We start from the raw sequence: 27,000 nt of genomic DNA, 5'->3' as shown, positions 1-27,000 counted from the left end.
TGAACCTTTAACCATATCTTTAAGATTGAACACACTGATTCTGTTTTAAAGGGATGATATTGGCGTTACAGAGGAAAGAAAAACAGGCTGGGGAACGAGAGGCGTTTCATTTTTTGTTTACACTTTTCCTGATTTAATTTCCTGTAAACAGAATTTCTTCATCTATTTCTATTTCCGAGGGTTTTTTCCGGACCAGAGGACACAAATAAAAACACTGAATACTGGGAATTGTTTGGCATGAAGAGATGAGAGTAAATATAGCGAGAGGATTATTGGCAGCTTCAATACAAAAATATTGGAATCAGGCTTTAAAAGGAGCCTCAGTTCGCTGTGTGGAGTGTTTTAATGTAGGAGGAAAGAAATCAAGTCAGAAGCTTCAAGGTTTGACAAAACATTTCAAAGAGGCACTTCTTCATCAGCGTGCTCAGAGGTTTAGACGCACAAATCACGAGTTTTATTGTACAAGTGACGAAACCTGAAACAAAAAGGAAAAGGTCAAACCTCCATGTTTTAAACACGTTAATACTCCATATACAAGAATATCTCAACGCAACGTTTCTTAACCAACAGGGATCGATGGTGTCGAGAGCGAGGACTCGTACAATGTAAATCACAGTATGGCGGGACCCACAGCGCCCCACACAGGAGCGGCACTTCTTTACAACGGAGATAATCCATGTCAGGATTTTTCTGAGTCGATATTGATTAGAGGAAACAAAATTATTGCAATGCACTGATGAATGGATTATTTACTCAATGTTATTAACAAGCTGCTTCTAGAGTTTCAAACCACAGACGAAGAGAAACTCGCTTCCTTCTTCGCGGCCCGTTGAGACGTTTAAAGCACAGCTTTTCACGGGTTTTGGACGTTGAAATTAGAAACAGTTTGAGGACAGTTTTGTCAGTCGATGCATTTTAATTTAGATAAATTTAAGAATTCCTTTAAAACCAAAGATTCCAGTTTAGGACAAGTTTTAAAATGATTCAATCTTTATTATTTAAATTTCGAAAGTATAAAAAATAAAGACGCTTTAAAATAAAAATCTTCAGATTTTTAGTCAAATTTTAAGCAAAAAGCTACAAAAAGAGTGAACGAGAGAGAGAGAGAGCGTGGTCTAAATTGCACAAAAAAATTTGGTACTGAATTATTACCAACTTATTTCTGTAATTCAGACATTGTGCCGACGTCTGCTTACACTTTGTGTGAATTAAAAACAAGAAATTAACCAATTTGAGGTGTCAAGGAACTTCTTTGATGCTGTGGGATCGAAACAGAAATCAATATCGTTAGATTTTTGGAGAATCATATCTAAGATTAAAAGTCTGTTATCATGGCAACGTCCAACCTGCCAAAGTGTTAACGTCTAATGGTAAAGAAAGCAAACAAGAAGCTCCCGTTTAAAGGATTTACCGATGAGTGAGGAAGAGCATGTTGGCTCGTAACCTCACTTATCATCCTGCCATCTTTCAAACGGGAGCTTCTCTGAGGGATGAGCGTGTCTTCATTGATTTTTTTTAACCACAAACGGTAAAACAGGAGGTTAAAGAAACATACCAAATGAAATAATAATAAGCTGATACTTAAAATGGAGTTATGGTTTAAAATAAATAAATCTGTTAAGTTATGGTTTTGTAAAAAGCTGAAGAGTTTGATTCAGACTTCCATGGTTTAGTTGAGTTGATTAAAGTCACTCATCGTTGAATCCGAGCTGATCAAACTTGACCTACGTCACACTTTTAGCCCTTTTCAATCTAAAAACTGTGCGGCAAAAAGCTTTGGGTCTTTTGTTTCCAAGTCATTCAAACATCCCTAAAATGTTCTTATTTCTAATTCTTTAAAAAAAAGTGTTTTCATATGATCAGCATATGCTGGCTGCCAATTTACAACAGCAGCTGTCCCTTTAAAGAAAGTCAAAGTGCTAAGTTCGCAACACCGTTATAAGTTAATTAAGTTAATAACTTAACAAGAGGCACATTGTTTTCATACATTTGAAGGATGTCCTTCACACTTCACCGGTAAAGGGCGGTTAATTTAGTGCACACAGTGGTGAAAAAACACCTCCACACACGCCTCCAGGTTCATCCAGATGTTCAACCCAAACCCCCCTTTGCAAAGACATCTACTAATACAAGTTATCAGTCTTTTAAAAATGAGTTACCGTACTCTCATTTTGACATTTTCAGCCTCAATGATCAGAAGGAATGCTCACACTGATTCAGTAAAAAGGTTCTGACTGTAGCTGTAACTCAGATTTTAAGTTAGAGTCTGAGTTAGAGACGCCTTGTTCTGATGGATGTGTCTGCGGTGATAAAAGCCCAGAGAGATTTAAATAGTCTATAAGTTAAACAGTCACACTGTGTTTTCTTCTGCTGTGAACGCCGGGTTTTCTGGAGGCCCTCCTCCGTCTGAGGATGGCTTTGTTTGGTCTTTGTCTTTGTCAGAGTCTGAGGGTGCTGCTGGCTGGGCGGTGTTTGCGTGTGTGGGCGATTCTGAGGTGGGTGGAGGATCTGTGCCGTCATCGCTCGAGTTTCTGCGTGATGTCGCCAGCGAGTTGGAATCCGTCTGCTCCTCAGGTACCTGGCAACAAAAACAAACAAACAATAATAATGGCCGCTGAGTATTTGCAAAGGCTACCACCAACAACTTTTAAATAAATGAGAATAATTATATCAAAACTAGGCTAAAACAAAGAGCTACCTTCTGCTTTGTGACTAACTACGAGCTGAAACAAAATCTACTTCAATGATCTTTAAGCTAACATGTTAGCCTCTACTAGCTAGGGTAACCTTGGGACGAACTCTTTAAACAAAAACTAACTCTGACTTAGATTTTAAGAACAGAAAAACTTCCCTGATGTCTGCACTACTCTGCCTACATCTTCATCTGAAATCCTCAGCACTTCGCCAACATGGCCGCCAGAGGGAGGGAGGGGCAGGGTGACATCAGCAGGGGGGTATTTCATACAGTCATGCCGTGCAGTGCAAATGACGTCAGGAAAAACAGGCGTGGGAAGGTCGCAAAACACACAGACACATACAGTATGCATGCATGTACACGCCCACATACCACACACACACTTCACACCATACAGGTATAGATGAGTCACCGCGTGCATGAACACACACACACCAAAGGAAACCCCCCACGCGGTAGTTTTCCGTTAGCACACAAAAACGGCTCACCTTTCTTTAGAGCGTGTGTGTGTGTGTGTGTGGGCAGCAGGTTAGAGGAGGAAGTGACGGAAAGTTGAAGTTAGTGAAAGTCAAACACATTAAACAACCATTATTATGATTATATTATAATGCATTGTAGATTCTATTTTCCTGTAACACATCAAGAGTTTGACCAGGAACGAGTCTGTCAGAGTTAAGCCCTGGTTTTTGTTTTGTCTCTTTAGTAAATATTCTGTTTTTAAGTCAGAAATGTCCTAAAAGAGACACCGTGCTGAGGATCAAGGCTTTCATTTGACACTTTTTGTTCATGTTTAGGAAGTATATACATTTATATATCACATGTCTGAGGTCATGAATCAATCACATCATGAGTAAGCAAAACTAATTCTGAATTTCTGTCATCAGTAATCATGTGAGTATATTTATGTATAGCTGAACATCTTCCCGCTGTAGACCGTTACTGTCATAAATGTCTCACCTTCGCTCTCCCACACTGGAGATGCAAATGGGAGAGACCCAGTTAGAAGGGAATTATTATGGATAACACTTTATGTTGAAGTATACCATCTCTGTTTGTTTAATGCTAGGTAGAATCCAAACACACCAAAGTTTTGATAACATCTATACCACAAGACACGTGCGTAGAAGAGCAAAACATCTGTCTAAAGTTGAAAGCAATCAGCTGCAAACTGTCTTTGTTTGTGCAGTTTAGACAGTTAGCAGCTGATAGCATTTTTGTTACTATGGCAACAACAGTTAGATTTTTAATAGAATCTTAGTGAAGTTTAAAATTCTGGTGTAGTGAAAACCTCTCATGGTCAAAGCATTTCCTCATCTCTGCCTCTTTATATTGAAGTACTGAACGTGTTTTGAGTTTGTGTTCTTGTGTACCTGCAGCGGGTGAGTTTCTGGTGGGGGTCCGCTGCCCTTTTTCAAATTCATCATCTCTCTGATTTGGAAGATTGCAAAGGCGACTGTGACCCAGGGGGCGCCGGAGAGCATCCAGGCCGGCCTGCTCACGTCCTCCTGCTCCTCCTGGTGTTTGGTCTTCAAGACGGGCTGCACGGCGGCCTGACGGGTCGGGGTGAGGCTACCCACATCGTTCTGGCTTTGCACCAGGTCGATGGTGGCGATGGGGACCGGGCTGGAGGGAACGGGGATGTTCTCTGCCAACATTTTGTCCTCTGAGGAAAAAGAAGAAGAAGAAACAAGCGTTGAAAAACAAGCTGCTTTAGGAACGATTTTTATTTTATTTACAGACACCGTTAAACTCCTTTTCCTTTAAATGAGATGTGCAGTTTTGTGCATGTTGATTTCCTGTGTGTTGTAATGAGTGATTCACATCTTGCATCATATTTGAATCAGGTGCCTGATAACTGGACATAAGAGAAACTGTGAGTTTGGATGTAAATAGTGTTTCCCACCTTTCCCCTCCTTCTCTCCAGTAAGACACTGGATGAAAGAGAAGATGAGGAGGATGACGAGGGACGCCATGCCGATTCCTCTGAACGTGGCGGCAGCACCTTAAAAGAAGAAGAAAAGAAAATACAGACGTCATCAGGAGGAAAACTCAAAGACGTCATTTTTGAAAGGTTCATCTTTGGGCCTTTTTATCCTTTTTTTTGGAGATAGGGACAAGGATAGAGTCAGAAATAAGAAAGAGAGAGAGAGCGGGGAATGATGGGCAGGAAAGGAACCACAGGCCGGATTCAAACCCGGGTCACCAGCTTGGAGGACCATAGCCTCGGTACCTGGCGCACATTAATCACTCAGCTACCGGCGCCCCCAAAGACATCATTAAAGTGTAGAATTACATATGATTTAATCTGAAAATGTCAAGTTTTTTCTCCTGGAGGTCGTAAAACAGACAGAAAAAAATGGAGCCTCATCCCGTCTTACCAAAGAAGTTGACAAAGACTCCTCCCATCATGGCTCCGCAGCCTCGGCCCAGTCCGAGGTGAAGGCCCTGCAGGATTCCCTGCGCAGACGTCCTCAGAGCTGGAGGAACCGCAGCACTCAGGTAGGAGATACAGGCTGCCCAAACTGAGGCGTGCGTCACACCTGGGGGACAGACAGGGACAGACAAAGGGTCACAGCTGGAGGAACTACTCGCTGAATCTCTGCTTGAGTTATTGCTGAGGCTGCACATTACCAGCTACACAGGATTGTTTGCAATGCTTTAAAAAAAGAATATGTTTAATCAGTGCTCATTACATTTACTTGTGTGTTTTCTAAAGCTGCAGAAATTCTTTTACATATCAGTATCAGTACGCTGAAAGTCGATTCTGGTCAGAGTTCTTCCTGATTCAGCTCAGACTGGAGGTTGGCGCACACACACAGTTTTAGACTTTTTGATTGTTTTACGGCCGGTTTCACGTCAAAACAGTCGCAGAACCATTCAACTTGTTTTCACTGTTCTGTGAGGCATCTGTGTTTCCTCAGGGTGGACTTCTCAAACAAACCAAACGAGATTCTCAGAGCTCTCACTTCATTTCTTTACTTGTTATTATTCACTGCTTTCGCTTTTATTGTTCTGGGTCTTGTCTACATCACTGATTAGAGGATAAATCAGAGGATACAAGGCATGCATCTGTTCATATTTGAAAACAGGCAGTGCTCTTTTTTAATTCAACCTTCAATGGTGCAAATTTCCCCAGACAACTATCACTGGTTTACTTTTGAATCTGCGGTTAATAGCAAAGTCTCTTTCCTTTCATATCTGTTGATTCAGATTTGATTGTGTTAAAACTCAAGAGGGCGACCACATGAATGAGCTATGCCAACAACCTCAGACGTAAATATGTTCTGTGCATGTGCTCATACTGCAACAAGCGACCTGCAGAGGCACAAAGTTCATCCCAGTGTTTCTAAAGCTTCATCACTCCTGCAGGCTATCAGGAGGAAAAAGGCCGTCTGATAAGCGTCCTGTTGGACAAACACGGGGAGGTTCCTGTCCTGTCCCCTGGGTCCTAGTTTCCTAAACTCTCCAGACAGAGAGAGATGGAGAAACGTTACCTTGAAGGACCTCCATGGGCAGGACGATCCAGGCGTTCTCCAGGTAGGAGATGTACAGGTAGCGAGCTGTGTTGCAGGCCAGGCCGATGTAGAGCACCCTGAGAGAGAAAACATGGAGGAGGAAAGCAACAGAATTTATTTATTACAGGAACCAAATGTTCAGTCTGAACAGTAGCATAGTTCCTTGACTGGATTTGTTTTGGAGCTGCAACATTTTTATCATTATTATTATTATAGCCTGCTTTAATCAGAGCAAACACAAAAGTGTAACATTTAGATGCTGTGACAGATTACTATATAATCTAAGAAAAAAGAAAAGGTAAAAATGAAACATCACAAAGATAATAAAAAAAAGAAACTCAAACACGGTCAGAAACAGTGAATGTTTCCGTATCAGCAGGAGGATCTCATGCTCTCATCTGTGAGAGGATGTGACACCCTGCTGAAATTAAACTTCCTGTTTTACTGGAAAGTCTGAACCATCTCGCGTCTCTTTATAAAGTCGATGAGCGGAACGTTAATAAGTCACCTCAGACTGCTTGTGTCCTCTGTTGACCCTGAAAGCTTCAGAAACATCATCTGCTGCCACTTTAAAGCTTTTAGAAAGTGTACACTTCATCCAGCAGAAAACAGTGCCAAACAAGTGCATCACATCCTTCTGTTTGTTTAGTGAACACTACAGAGCAGATGTTTTTGTAAGGATTAGTAGGAGACAAAGGGCTCGGAGCGGAGAGAGTCACAGACAGCTTTTCATTTTATAAAAGGATGTCATTAAACTTAAAATGATTCAATCTGTTATTTTAATAACTGATCCTAAAGTAATAAAGCATTAAAAATAAATAAATTCACATCTTCAGTCTTATTTTAATGCAAAGCTGCTGCAAGTGACAGAAAGAGAGCAGTGATCATCCATGAAGTTGTAAAAGTTATTCTTAACTGCATGTTATGCCCACCAAATTAAACTAAATCAAGAACTGTTCAGTCTCAGTCTATTCATCTCACTTCAGTCTTTTTGTTTCTACACAATGGCCAACACTGTGATCAAAGGAAAACCCTGCAAAACGCTGCATGCACCTCCCAATCTGATCTGTTGGTATTTCAGTCTAATCGAACTTGAACATGAATTTTTAACAGTGCAACTTGTTCAAAATGAATTATGCAATCCCAATCACATTTTCTATTTAAATAATCAAAATGTTGATACTTGGCAGCCATGAGACGATACTATACCACCACACAAAATACCACGACACTGCTGCTGTTGACTTCTACAATGAGACGTGTTTGTAATCTCATATTACTGAAATGATCTCATTGAATTTCAAGGACTAAATGCTGCAAAGCTGCCATTGTTATCTGATGAGTGTTAGCATTGTTAGCTTGTTGTTATTCCTGTTGGACCTTACAGCCACCTGCTAACAACATTATCTTAATGCTGCTGGCTCTTAGCTAAGAGTTATTGTCTTATTTTGTTTGTATAAGCAAACTTGTCAGGGCAGTTAGAAAGAGCTGAGTCATAAATATTTGAATCTTAAATGCTCACATGATTATACTAAGGATTTAAAATGATTCCTGTTTTTACAAAGAGAGAGAGAGAGCCTCTGCTGTCATGTGTCTTTTCTGTGTGTGTGCTCAGTAAACGTTCTCTCCATGAACAAACACTGAGTGTAATCCTGCTGATGAACTAATGAACGCTCTGAGGGTGTGTCGTGTCAGATCCGTTTGTTTGTCCTGGAGAGAGCAAAGAGGTTCTTCCAATGACAAAACAGGAACATCTAAAAAAAGTCAGCAACCTTTGAATCTTTAGGCAGAAGTAAACCAACAAAACTTTACATGGAGGATAGAGGACACAGGTTAGAGCTTCTTCATTGATTTGGTGCAGAATTAAGTATCGTTGCTCTATGTGACCACAGAAAGAGGAGGAGCACAAATAAGATGATTCACAAACCAACCTCATAATGAGACCAGATTGTTACAGCTTAAAGCCACAGAAACAAAACTAGTTCACAGTTTTTTTTCCCCTCTGTCTACAGGTGTTTCAAAGTTTGCTGAGCAGGTACAGAGCTGCAGCCTGGAGGCCTCGCTCTGAAATCTAACACTGTGATCTCAAATGTCCTCGCTGCCTGCGATGTCCGAGAGTCCGGCCCCTGAGTCTCGACTCTGACTGAAACCCTGATCATCAATGACACCATTGTCTCAGAAAGTCACTCCTCTCTATCCTGCTGCTGTAGAGAGCAGGATGGATTTAACAGCTCAGTTTGAGGCACAGAAAGGCTTTAAGAAGTTAATTATCAGACTGGCACGGGCAGGACTTTTATGAAAGAGTTTTGCAACACTTGTGCATGTTTCAACATCATTTCTACATTAACTCTTAAATATGATCTAAACGAGGATTAAGGTTGTAAATCCATATTTTGAATGCAACATAACCTCTCGGGTGTCTTACCTGACATGTCCGACCAGCTCGATGAACTTGTGGCTGGTGAAGTAGGCAGCGAGTTCTGAGATGTGGCTCAGGACTGAGCAGACACCGAATAGGGTGGTGGTCCCCTTCAGGTCCTCCAAGTGCCAGTACAGGAAGGTGAAGACAAAGCCGTAGCCGAAGCCCATGAACCAGGCGACGAAGAGGACGGAGCTGTACTGCACGCTGCACAGGAGCTTCAGGAGGTCGCTGTAGTGGAACTCCTGAGCCGTGTGGGGGCTGATGGGAGTCTGGTCGGTAGACTCAGGTAAAGCTCTTGGCGGGATGTCCGCCTCCGCCACTACTCCCTCAGGGAGCTCATGTATGTAGTCTGCACCCTTTTCAAAGTAAAACTGCGTGGCTACGATGAAGGCCACACCCATCAACACGCCAAAGACGATGAAGGCAATTTGGTAGTTGTGGAGACGGAAGTCTGGGACAATGCAGCCCACAACATCGAACTTCACTGTGATGTGCGTGTGGTCGATCCAGATCCCCACTAACAGCATGGCCAGACCCCAACCCAGCGAGCCCCACATCCTCTGCAGGCCGTAACGGTCCCGGGCTTTGCCAAGGTAGTGCAGGGTGACCGTGTCCACGATGGTGACGGCCGGCGCGCTGAAGAACTCCCCCACGATGATGACGAGCAGGATGAGCAGGAAGATGGTCTCCACCTGGTCCTGGTTGTAGATGATCTGGTAGTCCTTGGCTTTGGTAGGAGCAGGTGGCTTGGTGGTGGTTGTGGTCGTGGTGAGGATGGTGGTGTTGTTTGGTGTTGTCTTTGTTGGGTTAACAAGCGTGATGGGAGTAGGGGGGGTGGTGGTGGTGGCGTTGTCGTCTACACTTCGAGCGTGCCTGAGCTGGACACTGAAATAGGAATCCAGGAGTTCAGGGTGCCTAGGGAGGTCTAAAAAGCTCCGGCGACTCCTCGTGCGGTTGGTGGAGTTGCTCAGCTGAGTGATGTTACCAATCAGAGGAGTCGTTGTCAGAGGTGCCAACGTCGTCGATGAAGCACCTTTCTCCTCGCACTTCATCTCGGCTGGTTTGACAAAGCCGATGCCACAGTTGAACACCAACCAGCAAAAGACAGAAAACAGCAGCACCGCCTTCCCTTTCTTAAAGCGGTCCGCCACCACTCCCCAGAAGGGGGCGCTGCAGAACTCAATGAAGTAACGAATGCCAACGAGCAGCCCGCTGCGGCTGGGAGACATGCCGAGCTGTTTGTAGTAGACGGCCAGCAGAGGGTGCAGCGAGCCGTAGGCGGCGTAGAAGAAGAAGTAGAAGACTTTGGAGATGAGGAGGTGGCTGTTGATGCGGAGGCATATCCTCTCACAGCAGTCTATGGAGTCTGGATTTGAGGAATGCGGCTCTTCAGGCGCTTCCGAGATGTGCGCTGGTGCTGCAGAGTCGCCCCCCTGCGGCTGTATCGACAGAGTGTTGAACGGCTCGGCCAACACATACCTCCTTTTCTGGTCCTCCTCATCGTCTGTCAGGATGGCAACCTTGTCGTCAGCTGCCATATCTGGAAGATAAGGAAATGAGGGTTTAACAAGCAAATGATGCAGAATCCACTCTTCAGCCAGCAGCTTGGTCTGCTCTGTAGCGTGTTTGGCAGGAAACCTACAGAAGCAGTAAATCTGTATAAATCGCTCTTAAGCTAAATGTTTGCTGTACAAAGTCATTATTTATTTATTTTTTTTAGATATTACCAAATTGTGACTGTAAAAAGCACTCAAATCTGCTCAGATCTGCTATTTCATAACATTTTGAGCTACCTGAGTCTAAGATTGATTGAATTATAAAGTATTAAAATACAACTTTAAGAGCTGCAAAAACTTATCATATGAAAAGAACAAAATTAGATTATTTCTCAGCTTTTTTGGCTGCACAGGTACATAAAAAAACCCAGTTTGATACAGAAGAAAAAGTGTAACTGCTAAAATCGGATACAACAAATGTATAACTGTGGTTTTCAGCAGTTTGTGTAGTGTATCTTATAATCAATTCTATCTTAAATCGTTCCTCATTGTTTTGTTTTTTAGGTCAGCACCTCACCTGATGTTGTCTGGATGCAGGGAAATAAGTAACACTACATTTCTTTCTGTCTGGGACCATGTTATGATCTTTGGTGGTCCCATTACCCCAGACTGATACACAGCACTGTCATGAGGATGTTAGAATCGATCTTGAAAGCATTAATGATCATTAAAGCCTCCCATAATACCAATACTACCTTATAATCAATGACAAATCAGTAACACGATGTCAAGTCAAGTGAGTCTCCGGCGGCCGCTGAAAGCCCTCGGACCTCAGTTTGGAAACCGCCTGTCCGTCACTGACTGTCACTGAAGCTCCTATGCGGAAGTCATTGGCATCTTGAACAAAGCTGCTGTTTATTTAACACGTAAAACTCGCCAAATTCAAAACATTTAAAGGGCAAATTGTAGAAAATCAGCTTAAATGGCGTAGCTTATTCAGAAAACAATATTAACCATTTAAACAGGCGGGGAATATCTCAACCGTTTTATCTCTAACATTGGAACCTCAATTTAAGTCTTTAAAACGTAATTTCTAAAATACTCAACGTCAACAAAACTGAACTTTTAAAAAATAATATAATTAGTGTCCTTACCTGCTCAGGTCACCGCTCCCATTAAATTATGACTGCGCAGTTTCTCCTGAATTTCTCTCTTCTCGGTCGGACATTTTTCACATAAAACCGTTCATCATCTCTACTTTTAATTCGCGGATAATGTTATAATTTAGCGAATTGTTTCCATGTTTAAATTCAAAGTGAAAAGAGAGTGTTTGACCGGCTCCTTTCTCTTTGTGCTGAGAACAACAGCAGCCCGTCTAACCGGAGCTCCCACCTGTCCCCACACACATCCGTCAAGTCCGCCATGGTGGATAGTACAGCTTCCGGAAGACGCCTACAAAATAAAATCCATTGTTTTTTTTTTTTAAATGATTGTTATTATTGGAGGAATTTATGTCACAAATCCTAAAAATGGTGTGAAACCGTCTCTGGAATCTATTTGTTAATCCTGGCAAGGCTTCAAGAGCTGAAGTTAATCAGGAGCTGGTTAAATGCATAAACTTGAACATGGTCTCAGTGACGTCACAGATTGGTTTCTGGAGCAGACTTATCTTCGGCTTTTGTCCACTGGTGGAGGTCTTCATATTGGATATTGTGTATCAGCCACGCCACCTTCTATAAATAACTATTTATCTTCTTAATCTTCTTAAAATTCAAATTGATGAGTTACAAAGAAATTCAGCCCCTGTACAGTGTGTGCCGATCTAATTATAGTCAGAGTTGGACAAAATATATTTTTTTAAACCAGGCTTTGTTTATTTAAAAATTGGCTTTTTTTGAATGTTTGACTTTTGCAGCCAGCGGCAAGTGAACACTCGAGGAGTTTTGGCACTTTTGCATATGCTTCACAAGAGGTTGCCACTTGGATAAATGTTAGTTTATGCTCTTATTCTTATTGACCAAAGATACATTTTTGATCATTTCTGTAACTAATTATGCATTCAAGATGCAAAGGAGCACAAAAAAAAGACTCAAATTAAACACGTCTCTGTTTGATAATAGAAATGATGAATCCAGTATTTCATGAAGTTATTCCATCAGAGGCTTGTTTACCTTCTTGCTCTTGCAAGAAGAGAACAACACTTATATTTACTCACATTTATTTAATGCTTAAAAACTGCATCCTGTATCTCTCAACTCTGCTTTCTTTAACGCAGGTTCCTCAACATTTTAACAGTTTTCATCATATTTTAGGGTTCTTAATGTTCTTTTCGCATTTTTTATTTCATTAACTTTTATATCTTACTTCTTAATATTCCTGTTTTGTTTGTATCTGTTTGATATGCTCCATTTTCTGTAACTCAGCGCCAATTAATAAATAAAATAAATGACTAATATTCAATGTAAATAATGAAAATAGATTACCAGTAATTCTTCTGGAGCACTTTGTCCTTCATACTGTTTCTCAGCGCCTAGGTGTAGACAAAGTGTCTTTTATTTTGTGTGTATCTGTTACCGTCCCGTCCTGCAGTGATGCACCTTGACGCAGCCGAGCGGCTCCGCCTGAAGGTCTCCAGAGTCTAAATTAAAGGGGAAACACCATTAATCACACATGAACTAATCACATATGAAAACATTCCCGTACTTCATATCAGAGTGCAGACTGCAGACTCTGGTTCACGTCGCCATGGGAACATCAGAGAATAAATAAAAACATGAACATAAATAAATAAAATTAAATCAATAGAGCATTAAACTCAGCTCCGAGCAGCACAGATGAAGCAGAAGCCTCTGCAGTGATATTATGGGAATACATTAGCTTTTAATATGATATCCACGTTTATAATTATGACATCACTAACATCAATCATACAGATAAATATGAAACTGACTCGTCTGCTCATGAGGAGGTTAGGGAGACGTTAATTCAGCTGCTTACAGTTTTACTCCTTGGATTTTAACTAATCTAATGTTCCAGGTTTTTATACCTGCTTTACAAGGCAGGTCACATTTTATGTAACAAAAATATAAAGTATTTTGTTTGTTTTAAAACCAAAAGAAAGAAAACATGTCATCCGAGCTGCATTAAGAGGAATATTCATATTATTGTTTTTGTTAAAACATCTTCTCACTGTTTCCCTGCAGAATCATTTCACCACATTCAGTGTAAAGAAACCTGCAGCTGAGTATAATTAACACCAATTTTCACACTGGGTGTAGTGCCAGGAAACAACAAACCCCACCCATCTGGTGTTTCAGCAACATCAGATTACATTTCATAAATGCTTTCCACTGCAGTAAGTGTGCTTTACCTGCAGAGGGCACTGTACACCTCTGTTTCACACTGACACGCTGGATGTTTTAAATGAAGTTTCAGACAAATAAAATGTCAGCACACTATTTAATGGTTTGCAAACATGAAGTCACATCAGGAGCGTTAACAACATAACTGCTGCTGTAATTGCACAACATCCATTATCATACAGAAGAAAGTTCAAAACATTTAAAGATGAGATGCTAGATGATTCACAACTTAAGTTTTTTGGGAGAAATGTCAGTCTGCTACATTTCAAATAATATATCTTTTTGTTATCATGAAGCAGATGTTTGAGAATAATCCTTCACGTACAAAGTTTTTTGTTTATTTTTCAGCAGCTGTAAAATCGGTCAAAATTGGCAACAAAGGAGTGCAGATGTTCATGTAGTTTTAAGGCTGCCATCTTCAATCTTGTGTCTGTGTCGTAAAGTAGAAAGGTATGAAAGTGAAATGAGAGAAGGAAAAAGGCGTTTCAATAGTCCGACTCATCTGAAATCTGTCCTTGCTGTGTCCAGTGCTTCTTCTTCTTCTTCTTCCTCTTCCTCTCGCCCATCAGCATGGCAGCCAGCACTGTTGTAACCACGGTGATGGTGATGATGAGCACGGTGACCGTCTCGGCGAGGCACAGCTCCGTGTCCACATCCATCAGCCGGTAGTCTTTGAGGACAAGCGGCTCCTTGCAGGTCAGGTTGTAGTAGTCATCCAGGAAAAGCCTCTGGATGCTGCGCAGCTTCCGGAAAACTCTCTGTAGGTCGCAGTCGCAGTTCCAGGGGTTCCCCTCCAGCAGGATGTGGGTGCTGTATGTGTGGATGCTCAGGAATGTTTTGAAGTCGAGCGTGGACATCTGGTTGTCGGCCAGGTTAAGTAAGGTCATGCTGGTGAGAGGCTTGAAGACGCCCACCTCTGTCTCGTGGATCTGGTTCCCGGCCAGGTTGAGGACTTCTAGGGAACGTAGCATGGAGAAGATCCCGCTCTTCAGAGAAGTCAGTCGGTTGTCCTGCAGATGGAGCTGCCGCAGGCTACTCATGGAGGAGAATGACCTCACCTGGATGGAGTGGATGCTGTTACAGGAAAGGTTTAACCTCTGCAGGCCGTCCAGGTGCAAGAAGCTCTGACTGTTCAGGCTGCTCAGACGGTTGTGGGAGAGCTGCAGCTCCCTCAGGAGGGCCAGGCCCAATGAGAACCCCTCCGTGAGGGTGGAGATCCGGTTCCAGCGCAGGTCCAGTTTCTGCAGGAACTCCAGCTGAGAGAAGCTGCCGTCCTCCACCACGCTGATGTTGTTGTTCTGCAGCATGAGGACTCGCAGCTTGCGGTTTTTGCTGAAGGAGCGTTCATGGATGACGGAGATGCTGTTATCCGACAGGTCCAGGAGCTCAGTGTTGGGTGGGACTCTGCTGGGCAGGTGGGTGAAGCGAGCTCTGGAGCAGATGGTGAACTTCAGATCTCCTTGACAGTCACAGCCCTGCCTGCACCAGCTGCTGTTAAACCTGGAGGAGGCCTCCGTCACCAGCAGGAGGAGGAACAGCAGCTCCTTCATTGTCCCAAAGCTCTCTGAAACTGTAAAACAAAAGGCAGCTGTTGTGAAATAATTTAAGAACAGTTCTCATCTATAGCAGAGGATTCTAACTTTGTGTGTACAGAGAACTGACGGACATGTGACAAGTGCTGCATGCAAGGCTAATGACTCAAATAACATTTTATGCACAGGAAGAGGACACAGAGCTCAAAAGAAGCACTACATGGATCCATTTATTATTCTTTTAACACAAATACTCAAATAAAAAATAAACTTTGCACGTTTATTTAAAAAATATCAGCGGTGTGGGAGGATGAGCCCTTTAAAAACTGCAAGTAAACTCCCACACACTGTCCAACTTTCAAATGTATATTTATTGGCAATATATCAACAGTGAAACGTTGCCAATAGAGTGAGACAGTGTGGGAGTTTACTTTCCATTTTTAACAGATATATAAAAATTAAACATCAATATATTAAATCTATTTAGCCTTTTCTCATCCTTTTTGATGAGTCCTCAGAATATCATAACATGTTACACAAATATGTTCTGTTGAGATAATACAGAAACCAGTTCATCTAACACAGCAACATGTGCTTCAAAGTGCGTTAGTGCTCACAAGAGGAACTCATATTCCCTCAGTCGTCACAGAAGACTTAGTGAACTGCTGAACCTCTGGATTTAACATTTAGAAGATGTTTTATTCACTGTTAAGATTAAATAAATGCATGAGAGGGTTTTTATTTGAAACATGCATGATCAAAAAATACAGAATATATATTTTGCTTTCATAAAAATGGTTTTCATCACACTCTCGTTCAGCCTTTAAAAGCTTGATTAAGTCTATAGTTGTGTTAATGCAACAGGTTTTAGAGTCTGAAACGTAGCGTACATAGAGGTATTAAATAGTCCTCTTAATGCCTGTGAGATTAAAGCCAGATTCTTTTAAATCATTCATAAAAACACTAAGGATTTTAAAATACTTTTTCTTTGCTTATGGCGTCCTAACAAAAGGATCTGATAATGTTATAATGACACATTTACTTTAACAAACCCTCAAAGTCAGCAGACGTAGCAGTTCAAAGATGAAGATAAAAAGAGCTACAGGTGTTTTCCTGCTTTTTAAAAAGAATAAAAGCCTCACTCAGCCTTCTCTGTTAGTTTAGTGTTTGAAGTTTTTGTCTTACCTACAGCTGCTCCTGTGTTTCCGTCTGTTTCACCTCCTGACGGCCGTCAACAAGCAGCGGGCCGCAGGTGCAAACTGGACATGATGGAGGCGAGGGAGGAGGCGCGGGATGTCGCAGCTCGGGGAAGAAGAGGCTGACGAGCGACACCACAAAGACAGAGGGATGGAAAGAGACACAGAAGGGGGGAGGAGGGGGAGGGGGATAGGGGACGCTTGTCAATTATTCACCAGGCAGCGCGGCGGCAGTGGGAGGGGGTTAACAGGGTTGACGAGGGGAGCTGTGAGAGATTGAAGCCGATGTGAGCCACAGAGCGAGCATTAAAAGGTCTGGACAGATTTGATAGATCACAGGCGGACAGGGCGGTGTTTATCTCCAGGTTGTTCATAGATTTATTTCTAATCACAGAACAAGCCAGTGGGCGGTTTGTAGAGCGTGATATCACTTTCATCTTTGAGCTTTTGTTGCTGTTAAAGCTTTAGGACAATGTTTGATGTCATATTTATGAATTTTTGATTTGCTCCATTAGTTCATGAAAGCTAAAATGTATAATCTAAACACCTTCAGATTTAATCAGGCAGCACAAAGATGTAAACAAAACGTTCTGCACCAAGTTTTTAACACGTTTATAATCTTATACAAACACAAAATAAGTGTGTGTTTTCTAGCCTTGTGTGAGTATTTTGATCTTTGACCTTTTGTGATAAACAAACATTTGTCTACCTCATGATTTATTTATGGTGACTTTGTTGAATAAAAAAAAAAATGTAACATTAAACTAAAAGTAAATATTAAATGGCATACAATAAAGAATCCACCTGAAACACAAAACATAAAAACTTTTACTGCTTCAAACATCCAGATGTGACGTTATTTATTCTGATCTGTAGGATGAAGCAGAGATGTATGGGATAGATGATGAGGGGACCTGGAGGAAGATTACACTAATACGTCCAAATCCCCCTGGCCCAGATAAAGCACTCTGCCGTCACCGTCCACCTCCGCAAAATGAGAAGTCAGAGCTTCGACCGCAGCTTTCTAACCTAAATTCTGTTTCTATTTTTAGATCAGAGCCGAGTCAAACGTGTCCGGACTTCTCTGGTCTTTGAAGGAGGACACAGAGGATGTCACATTGTTCCTCAAACACGTGGTGTGTTCAAGATCTTTTATGTTTTAGTAACTTTTTATTCTACTCACAATTCTGTGAAGCCACGTTCCATTCTTTAATGTTTGATTATAATACTCCATAACAAGCAGATCTCTTGCAGAATTGGCTGTATGTAAGGATCATGAACAAGCTGTGCTTTAGGTATCAAAATGTAAAGTTCTTAATGCAGACAAGGGAACGTGTTGGTATTGTATTGTGTACCTGTTTGTGGCTTATAGCTCGTTGTTGTGTTTCTGCAGATGAACTTACAGATCACAGTCAGTGTGAGCAGGACTCTCTTCTTCTTCTTCTGTTCATGTTGTCACTGTCACATCACTGCTCACGCTCAGTTCTTCTTCTGTTGTTGGACAAAGAACGTAAACACATTTCAGTGCAATCACAAAAAGGAGAATATGTTTCCTCTCACAGATATCTGGTGAATGCTCGGATCAGGTTTCAGCTCGGCCTGAATGATCGTGCCGAACAATGACTGCAGCTGGAAACGACTTCTTTGTTTCTGTGGTCGTTTTGACTCATTTTAGATATTGAAGTACTAGGTATCATAAATGTACGAGTGATTATCCTCCTGCAGACGGTGTCAGTAAATAATGTCCTCAGTCACTGACAGTATCATGCAGTGTGTGTGTTTCCTGCAGCGTACCACAGAACAGGAGGATTAGAGTGAGACAGAACCTCACTGTAAGTGAAGCTCATGAAAGCTGCTTCAGTCTCAGTGAAGACGCTAATCGTTAATCCCCGTGGACAAGGATTATTCTCCGTGCTCTGCTGCTGCTGGAACATTAAAGTCACAGGGTTAGGGTTAGGGTTAGGGGTTAGGTATGGTTAGGGTAGGGTAGGGTAAGGGTTAAGGGATACACAGCATCTTCTTTGTCTTGTTTAATATTTAAGGATATGTTTCTTCCTGTTTGTAGGATCTTTTACATCATTAAAGTCATGATTTTAAACACTTCCCAAAGCTATGAACCATAAGATCTGTTATAAACGATGATGTCAGATACGGACTTTAAATGACACAAGATAAACATATATATATATATATATATGTTAAAGATTTATTCTGGGGATAGAGTAGGAAACAAGGGAGAGAGTGCGGGGCATGGCAAGAAAGAAAGGAGCCAGAGGTCGGACCCGAACCCAGAGGACCACAGACTCGCACATGGGGCACAACCTAACCACTAGGCCATCTGTATCCCAGTTGCACAAGAACTAAAACACACTCTGATTGATTGAACACATTAATATATAAAGGCTTTATAAAGGGATGTTCTCCGGTTTGAATGATCTAGTTTTAGTTCTATTAAACTTCAACAGGAGCCACAGGAATCAGTTTTCCTCACCTTATCAGCAGGCCGAGAGCAGGTGAGGCTGCAGTGATGTCATCAGTCCGGCCAGTGTGCAGCATTCAAAGCAGCCAGCAGAGGGTGCCACAGGTCTGATAAAATGAAGATATTAATTATAGGGAGCTAAATGTAAGTGAGACACGTTAACACAGAAGCAGCCGTTATAAAAACTCTTCAAAGAATGAGAGGAAAAAATACTGAATAAAAGTAATGAGAAGATTTAAAAGAAATAAATAACAAGATTCCAAATAACATTCAGACTTAATAAAAGTATCAGAAAGTATCTTGAGTCATACAGCTGATATAAATCTCTCATTTTATTTAAATGAAAAAAGTTTCAGTCGGGCTGTCAATCATCCGTCTGTCCGTCACTCACACCTCTGATCTACAACGCTGATTTAAACGTATTTACAAAACAACATTTGACTAAATCATTGTTGACGCGGAGCTTCTTCACAGAGCGGTGCAGTGACTCTGAAGGTGTGTGTATGTGTGTGTGTGTGTGTGTGTGTGTGTGTGTGACGGGTGGAGGTGTAAATGAGAAGCAGTGCAGCGTGGCGGCTTGTTAACGCCACTCCTTGGATGCAACCTGGCAGCTGTGACTCGTCATACAGGTCAGATACAACACGGAGCAGTCGGAGCAGATTGTCCCTACACCGCTGCCTGGTGCTCAATCAGGTCCTCAGACGTGACAGCAGAAATATGACATGTGCGGTTAAATATAAAACCAGCATGTTTGACCTTCTGATTCCTCCGTCACAAACTGAAAAACAGAATTTGAGGCAATTCTCTGGAATCATCATCATCCTCATCATCAGCACTCTGAGTGTCACTGCTGTCACCCTGAGATGTCCGTCTCCATCATCACTGTCAGGATGGTTCTTTATCACCTCGTCAAACTTTTCATGTTGCTGCAGTGGCTCCTTCAATTTCAACTACAACGTACTACTCAAAACCAAATGCTGCAAAACTACACAAACAACACTCGTCTAATACTTCTGTAGCTTTACTACCAAAGGGCCGGCTGTGCTTCAGTGGTTGTCAGTCATCTCTCAACTGGAACGTCCCGGGTTCGATCCCCAGCTCCTGCAAGCACATGTGCTATGTCTCCTTGGGCAAGTCACTTAAAACCCAAGTTGCTCCTACTGCTTGGTCAGCAGGATTTTTTAAAACGTTTGTTTGTTGAATGGAGGTCTGATCTATCACTCCTGATGCATTCAAGGACGTCAGGAATTTAAACAGTTTGGCTTTCATGATGGGAGCCAGCTTGTCTTTAAGGTGGATTGTTTTGCTGCGTACACCAAAACCTGCTGATACCTGATAAGTCAATACTACTTAACAGCAAACATACTACAAAAGTCCCGTCCTGCCTGTCCTGTGTGTGCAGATTCTATAACTTTATTCAGAATCTGTAAAACGAGATCACTGCTGCTACAACTCTGTCAGAGAAGCTCCACCTCACTGTGACTGTAACAACCACAGAAACTGACAGAACTACAACTGTTACTGGGACCTTTCACTCTCTGAAACCTGCCACCTGTGAGGGAGGAGTACTCTTCTTTCACCCTGACCTTTGTATGTGTGTGTGTGTTTCCAGACAAACCACAGTCGATAAAGAAAACACCTCCAGGGAAACTGTGTGTGTGTGTGTGTGTGTGTGTGTGTGTGTGTGTGTGTGTGTGTGAGTGAGAGGCACAGACACACTCGGTCTCCAGTGGTCTCTGGTTGTCAGTGTGGATCCATCAGACCAACAGGAGGGAGACCCTGACCTCTAAACCAACCAACACTCCTCACTTCTTCTTCTTCTCTTCCTCTCTCTTTCCTCCTCGTCCTTCCTCCGTTTCACCTTCTTCTTCACACCTTTTATTCACACTTTGATTTCCAGTTATGTTTCATTTCTCACCCCCATTTTATTCTTTAATTCCTGTGAACATTTCTCACATTTCCTTCCTAAACTTTCTCCTCTTTTCCCTTCACATCATTTATTTTCTACTTTTTGCTCCTCTTCTTTCTTTGTCATCCCACAGATTTCTGCTCTTATCATTGCTTCTTCATTTTCTCTGCTGTAGACAATACTTTCTTCTTCTACTCCTTTTCTCCTATTACCTCCATCTTTCCTCCTGACTTCTTTACTTTTCTCCTTGTTTCCTCGTCTTGTTCACATGTTCCTTGACTTCTGTTTGAACCTTTTTCTCACTTCATTTACAGACTAACTTCTCTTTTTTTCTTCCGTTCTTGTCCTCCTCTGTCACCTCCTCCCCATCTCCTTTACTCGTCCTCTTCGTCTCCTTGAAGCCTCCTCTGGTTGTTTTTTCAGTATCTAGGTCGAGGCTGTGTTTCTGCTCTCTAGTAGTACACAAACACATACACACACACGTAGTATTTTTGGCAGCTCAGTGTGTGATCGCCCCTTGAGATGTCAGAGCTTTTAGGTCAGGCGGATCTGTGAGCTTCAGCAGCTTCCTGGAAGAGCTGAAAAAAAGGAGCAGCAGGACGCCGAAAAAACTCTGAATAATTCAACATCATCATATCAAAGTCGACACAACAAACTAGGAGGGCTGAAGAATCCTGTCGAATGAACACAAACTGCATTAAAGGATTATGTTTCATGTTCTGGTTCACCTGTTGGGCGTATGAGGGGGTTAGACTGACACTGCTGAGTCCATGGCAACAGAAAATACTGGATTCTGATTGGCTTAAGGATGTCGGTGGAGATTTTCCTTTTCTGATAATCTCAATAATAATAACTTCTTTCAGGAGGAGAACTTTACAGAATAATATAAAGTTAAACTCACTGATGTCTCTCAAGTTTTCTTCAGGCGGGATCAGTTTTCAGCTTCTGGCATCGATATTTGATGACCTCTCCACCCGCCTCATCTGCCGGGGTGGACAAAACAAATGTGCTGATCAGACCTGTTTTGGCATATTGACATGAAGGAGAAGCTAATGGCAGCCGTGTCACCAACACACGCACACACAGCTGGATGGTGTGTGTGTGTGGGTGAAGTAGGGGGTTAAAGATCAAACCATGCGGCTGAAGGTGCTCAGTGAAGCGTCACAGAGAGAGAAAACACAGAGAAACGTTTTCCTGTCAAACAAAATCACAACAGAAAGTTAACAGAGTTCCCTCAGTCAGCAGCTGCACCCGTCATCTGTTTGTTTTCATGCATGTGACATATTTACCTTCAACATTCAGCTTCTCCTTTTAAATCCTCCTCAGACATCTGCTTATAGTTATACTGAGTGTATTTTATTATCTATCATTACTAATGCTGTTATCTGATGAAAACTGCACAAATTAACACATCAATTGAATGTTATCATCCTTAAATCAAAACCTAACTTCTGTTTTGTAGGACAGTTTGGATTAACATCTTTTTTGCAACTTTTAAGGCTCTTAATTGCTCCAACAGCTTTAATAATTTTTCCAGATTCAGATGATTTATATATAAATCCTTAGATATATATTCTCAGATTAAACTACTCAGCTCCTTATTTTAAAATGAAAATAATCCCAAACTTTAGCAGTTGAAACATTGATGCGATTATTTTCTAATAAATAAAAGATGTTTTAAAACTGTCTTTAGAGTCCTTAAGTGGCTTAAAAGCAGTTGATATCGTGATCTCTGTTTGGGTTTGCATCGAGCTGTCAGTCGAACTTCACATCCACAGAAACTCTGGTGGTTTGACCCGAGCTTCACACTGAGGTCGAACCCTGCAGGCTCCACAATGACACTCTGAAAAGGTCAGGACATTCAACCTCACACACACACACACACACACACACACACTGGAAGTTTGGTGACCTTTTAGTTCTATGTTGATTTGGACCGCCTGCGATTACTGCAGGTATTTATGAAAGAGGCCGAAAACTGGGACAAAATCATCAAACTCTGTAACCAGCATCCATTCAATCTGAAGGAGTTGATGCAGTTTTATTATCTGTTGAAGAAGTGTGAAGCATTGATTGGGAACTGTCCTCCCTCGCTGATAAGAGGATAAGAAGTTATTAAAACTCAAGACACCTGGACGTTTTTAATCAAAGTATTTTATCTTAATCATCTCTGGCTGTGAAATAAGTTTTTTATCTGACATAAAAAGCATCTTTTCTTTATGAACAAAATCAATCTCTTGGTAATGACTCGTTTGAAGCCGTCCTGCTTTATTGTCCATTACTTACCTTAATATTTAGTCTTAAATTAATGAAATTAGTTTCTCTGTAAGCTGTTGTCCTTGACCTTGACTATTTTGCAGTTATTCAGGGTTGCTAACGGTTTGATAAGGATCTGTTGTATTAACGCCCTGCCTTTAGTCAAAGCTCACATGTGGGTTACGGTGATGGGGGATGGAGGTGGAGGTGGTGGGGGAGGTGTCTCCTCCCTAAAAGCCTCCCTGCATGTTCACACCGGCCATTAGCTCACTGTTTAAACCTTTCTGACAGCTTACACTGCGCTCTACTCGGCCGTTTGGACCTTTCTGTGTCACAAATTAAGGTGGGAAGAACAAATCTTAACTCTCGATCATTAATAGATGTCCAATTCCCTCGTTCATCTTTATTTATTTATGGGTTTTTTTGTCAGAAAAACTGTTGTCGTAAAGTGCTACCACAAATAAAAGTTCATGTTTATTATTTATCGTGTTTAAGATTGCTGTTTTACCTTCATGCAGGAGGCAGAGAGCAGGAAGTGCAGGAGTCTGGAGGTAATGCACATTGACATACCGATGGTGGAGACAGGGCGTGTGCAAAGAGAGAGAGTGAGGGAGAGGGAGAGAGAGAGTGAGAGCAAGAGAGAGAGGGAGAGAGAGAGTGAGGGAGAGTGAGTGAGAGCGAAAGAGGGAGAGAGAGAGAGAGAGAGGGAGAGAGAGAGAGAGTGAGGGAGAGAGGAGAGAGAGAGGGAGCGAGAGAGAGGGAGAGAGAGAGAGTGAGGGAGAGAGGCGAGAGAGAGGGAGCGAGAGAGAGGGAGAGAGAGAGAGTGAAGGAGAGAGAGAGAGAGTGAGGGAGAGAGAGAGTGAGAGAGAGTGAGGGAGAGAGAGAGTGAAGGAGAGAGAGAGAGAGAGTGAGGGAGAGAGAGGAGAGAGCGAGAGGAGAGAGAGAGGGAGCGAGAGAGAGGGAGGGAGAGAGTGAGGGAGAGAGAGAGGGAGGGAGGGAGAGAGTGAGAGAGAGGGAGCGAGAGAGAGAGAGAGAGTGAGGGAGAGAGAGAGAGTGAGAGAGAGAGAGGGGGAGAGAGTGAGAGGGAGAGAGAGAGAGAGTGAGGGAGAGAGAGTGAGGGAGAGTGAGAGAGGAGAGAGAGTGAGAGAGAGAGGGAGCGAGAGAGAGAGAGGGAGCGAGAGAGAGAGAATGAGAGCGAGAGCGAGAGAGAGAGAGGGAGTGAGAGAGAGAGAGGGAGTGAGAGAGAGAGAATGAGAGCGAGAGAGAGAGAATGAGAGCGAGAGCGAGAGAGAGAGAGAGAGAGGGAGCGAGAGAGAGAGAGGGAGCGAGAGAGAGAGAATGAGAGCGAGAGCGAGAGAGAGAGAGGGAGAGAGAGAGAGAGAGAGAGAGTGTTTGTTCGACTGAAGCAGGGTCGTCATGTTACCAGATTTTTACACTTCTCTACGATTCTAGTAAAAATGAAACGATAATGATGACCATTTCATTACCATGGCAACGAAAGTCAAAGATCTCGGCACCCAGTATCAGATCATTTCTTGTTTTTAATGACCAAAAACTAGACTAACGCCTGTGTTAATTGCACAAAGACAAAATTGTACAGCCAAGACAAAGCTCTCTCTCTCTCTTTCACTTTGGTAAAAGTATGACTGAAGATCTGTCGTTTTATTTTTTTAAACTTTGATACCTTCTTATCTAAGTTTTCAAACTTTAAAAAACCTCAGACTGAGGATCAGAAGGAATTTCATGAGCTAAAAGACAAATAATAAATACAACCTTTAAACGAACGTTGTGTTCTGTCTTGTTTGGATATCAGGCGTTGTGTGAAAGAGAAAGTCAGTTCATGGAAAAAGAATAATCAAATACCGGCTTGAGTGTATCTGATGATCTTTCATTTACATATTCACTAAAACCCTCTGATGCATAAAAAATCATTTAAAAGTCTGATACGCAGCAGGTTTGGAGTGAGGTCCTGAGTGGTCTGAAAACAGGTCAGCTGCACCTCACTCACAGCGTCCATGTTTTCCATCAGGAAAAAGGTCTGAGTGGTTACAGATGGTTATTAAATATTTCAGATCTTTTCTGCACAGCTGGAGCGACACTGAGATCAAGGTGTTGAATATCTGACATTTACAGTAACAGTCTTCTGCTTCAGATATTATTCAGTTAGCTTGATCTTGATTTAAACTTCAGGGTTAAGCTTGCAAGAATTCGACCGTCACAATGAAAAAGAAAAACAAATTGATCCCACGTTATGATTGCAACATTTTTGCCCATCTTTTTTTCAGCATTTGCACGATTTAGCAACAGCATCATTGTTGTTCTCAGGGAAACAGGGTGTGTCTTTCGTGGTTTCCAGTTGCAGGTTGCAATGAATTATCTCGCTATCAAACCCAATAACAGCATTTCTCAGGAGTTCTCAGCCGCTGCCTCATGGGCCTCCGTGAGGTTTGAGCACTCCCGGTGTGTCTCGCCGGCGGCCTGCGGTGGAGGACTGCGCGACGCAGCTGCCCAAGGAAGCTAAAGTGGGACACACAACATCTTGCTTGGATGATTGATCACGTCACAAGCGGGCAAAGTTAACTGGCTGAAGACTGCGGGAGAAGAAAAACTCTCATAAATGATTCGGGCTGCGTCATTAAAGATGCAACGTCAGCAGCAGACAGCGTTCTGCACTCGGACGAGGAAGCTTTTCCCTGCAGCTTCCTGGATGCTGAAATTCATCGTTCAGACACCGTGATTTCATTTCTTAAATATTATTTGTATGAATTAAGATTGCAAAGATGTAGAAATCAGATCCAGTGATCAGAAAGTGATGAACCTGAGGGAAGACAAAACCTTAGATGTAAACAAACAGGAGCATAAAATGTGACCTCCTTTCTCAAGACGCGATGGGACCGGTTTGTTTTTTTTGCATTGTGAATCTCGTCATTTCAAACAGAATAGAAATGAAACCTCAAAGATCAAAATGGGGTCTAAGTTCTGTTTTACAGGAGACGTTTTATGCTTCATCCCGGCGTCGCTCTGTGACGTTTTAGTCTCCGGCCGATCGCCTCTGGTATCAGTGTGTGTTTGTTTGCTTTCAGTCAGGCATGACTTCACACATCTGCTGGTGCAAAAAGCGTAAGAGCAGAGGTGTGGAGTGAGTGTGTGTGTGTGTGTGTGTGTTGATGGAAGGTTCAGCGACAGCAGCTAAAAGCATCCTCAGGTTGTTGGTGGCGTGCGTCACTTCAGTTTTTTTTGATGCAGCGCAGGATGAACCTGATAGTTTATTCTTCTGTCACATCAACGAAAACTTTTAGATGTGAGGGTCTTTAATTTGACAGTAGTTGATGTTGGAGTATCCTACCATCATCCATCATGTGTTCACGTTTTCTGCCTTTAAGAGGGTCTTTGGGTGGAGTTTACAAATCTATTCCTTGGGTCTAAAAAAAGGTGCTGTGAGCAAGAGACAGTGTGAAAGAGAGAGAGAGAGAGAGAGAGAGAGAGAGAGAGAGAGAGAGAGAGAGAGAGAGAGAGAGAGAGAGAGAGAGAGAGAGAGAGAGAGACAGAGAGTCTTCATTTCACAATTGTATTGGCAATGTTTCAGTACCAGAATGTTGCCAATGTATTTGTGCAATGAAGACAGTGTGCAGGAGTTTGCCTGCAATTTTTGGGTGTTCAGAAATAAGAAGTTACCCAATATTTGGTGCCTTGACTTGAATTTTGGTTGCCATGGTATCATAACATCTAAGAGATATTAAAAAAAGTGGTGACAAACTTGAGAGCAAAACACATTGGTGTAAATGATCCAGGCACTCAGGACGGTTTGAAAAATACAAAAGGCCTTTAATTCATGGAACATTTAAAACTCAACATCCTTAAGCTGCATAGTGTTTTTTTTAATAAATAATAAATAAATAAATAAATGTATAAGTTTTAAGTCTGATTTTTTGTGTGAATTTCTTACCGAGCCTTCCTGTAATGAAGCTTGTTCTCTGGCTGTCTACTCTAAGCTGCCTGAAGGCTCGACTGGGGGAAAGGGGAGGGCTGGAGAACAGGTGAGCAGGTCAGATGAATCAGGCTCTGAAAAAACAGGAGATGTTAGCACTGCAGTGCACACAGAAAGAAGAAGAAGAAGAAGAAGAAGAAGAGGCGATCA

At 42.2% G+C, this 27,000-nt stretch overlaps 2 protein-coding genes across 2 annotated transcripts; both read right to left on the bottom strand.

The window, feature by feature from the left end:
• Window positions 1-324: 324 nt before the first annotated feature.
• LOC109994751 (major facilitator superfamily domain-containing protein 6-A) lies at window positions 325-11,546 on the bottom strand. The gene is made up of 7 exons (XM_020648213.3): window positions 11,283-11,546; window positions 8,636-10,172; window positions 6,190-6,287; window positions 5,074-5,235; window positions 4,599-4,697; window positions 4,066-4,358; window positions 325-2,578 (listed from the first exon to the last, which is right to left on the bottom strand). The coding sequence occupies exons 2-7, from the start codon at window positions 10,168-10,170 to the stop codon at window positions 2,351-2,353; spliced, it is 2,415 nt and encodes an 804-aa protein (XP_020503869.1). The 5' UTR covers window positions 10,171-10,172; window positions 11,283-11,546; the 3' UTR covers window positions 325-2,350.
• A 2,027-nt stretch (window positions 11,547-13,573) lies between these two features.
• LOC109994769 (leucine-rich repeat-containing protein 4C) lies at window positions 13,574-16,375 on the bottom strand. Its single transcript, XM_065951954.1, has 2 exons — window positions 16,208-16,375; window positions 13,574-15,060 (listed from the first exon to the last, which is right to left on the bottom strand). The coding sequence occupies exon 2, from the start codon at window positions 15,038-15,040 to the stop codon at window positions 13,976-13,978; it is 1,065 nt and encodes a 354-aa protein (XP_065808026.1). The 5' UTR covers window positions 15,041-15,060; window positions 16,208-16,375; the 3' UTR covers window positions 13,574-13,975.
• Window positions 16,376-27,000: the final 10,625 nt, after the last annotated feature.

Source organism: Labrus bergylta, chromosome 24, assembly GCF_963930695.1.
Source record: "Labrus bergylta chromosome 24, fLabBer1.1, whole genome shotgun sequence".
Lineage (NCBI taxonomy): Eukaryota > Metazoa > Chordata > Actinopteri > Labriformes > Labridae > Labrus > Labrus bergylta.
This window is presented reverse-complemented; position numbering and strand designations above follow the sequence as displayed.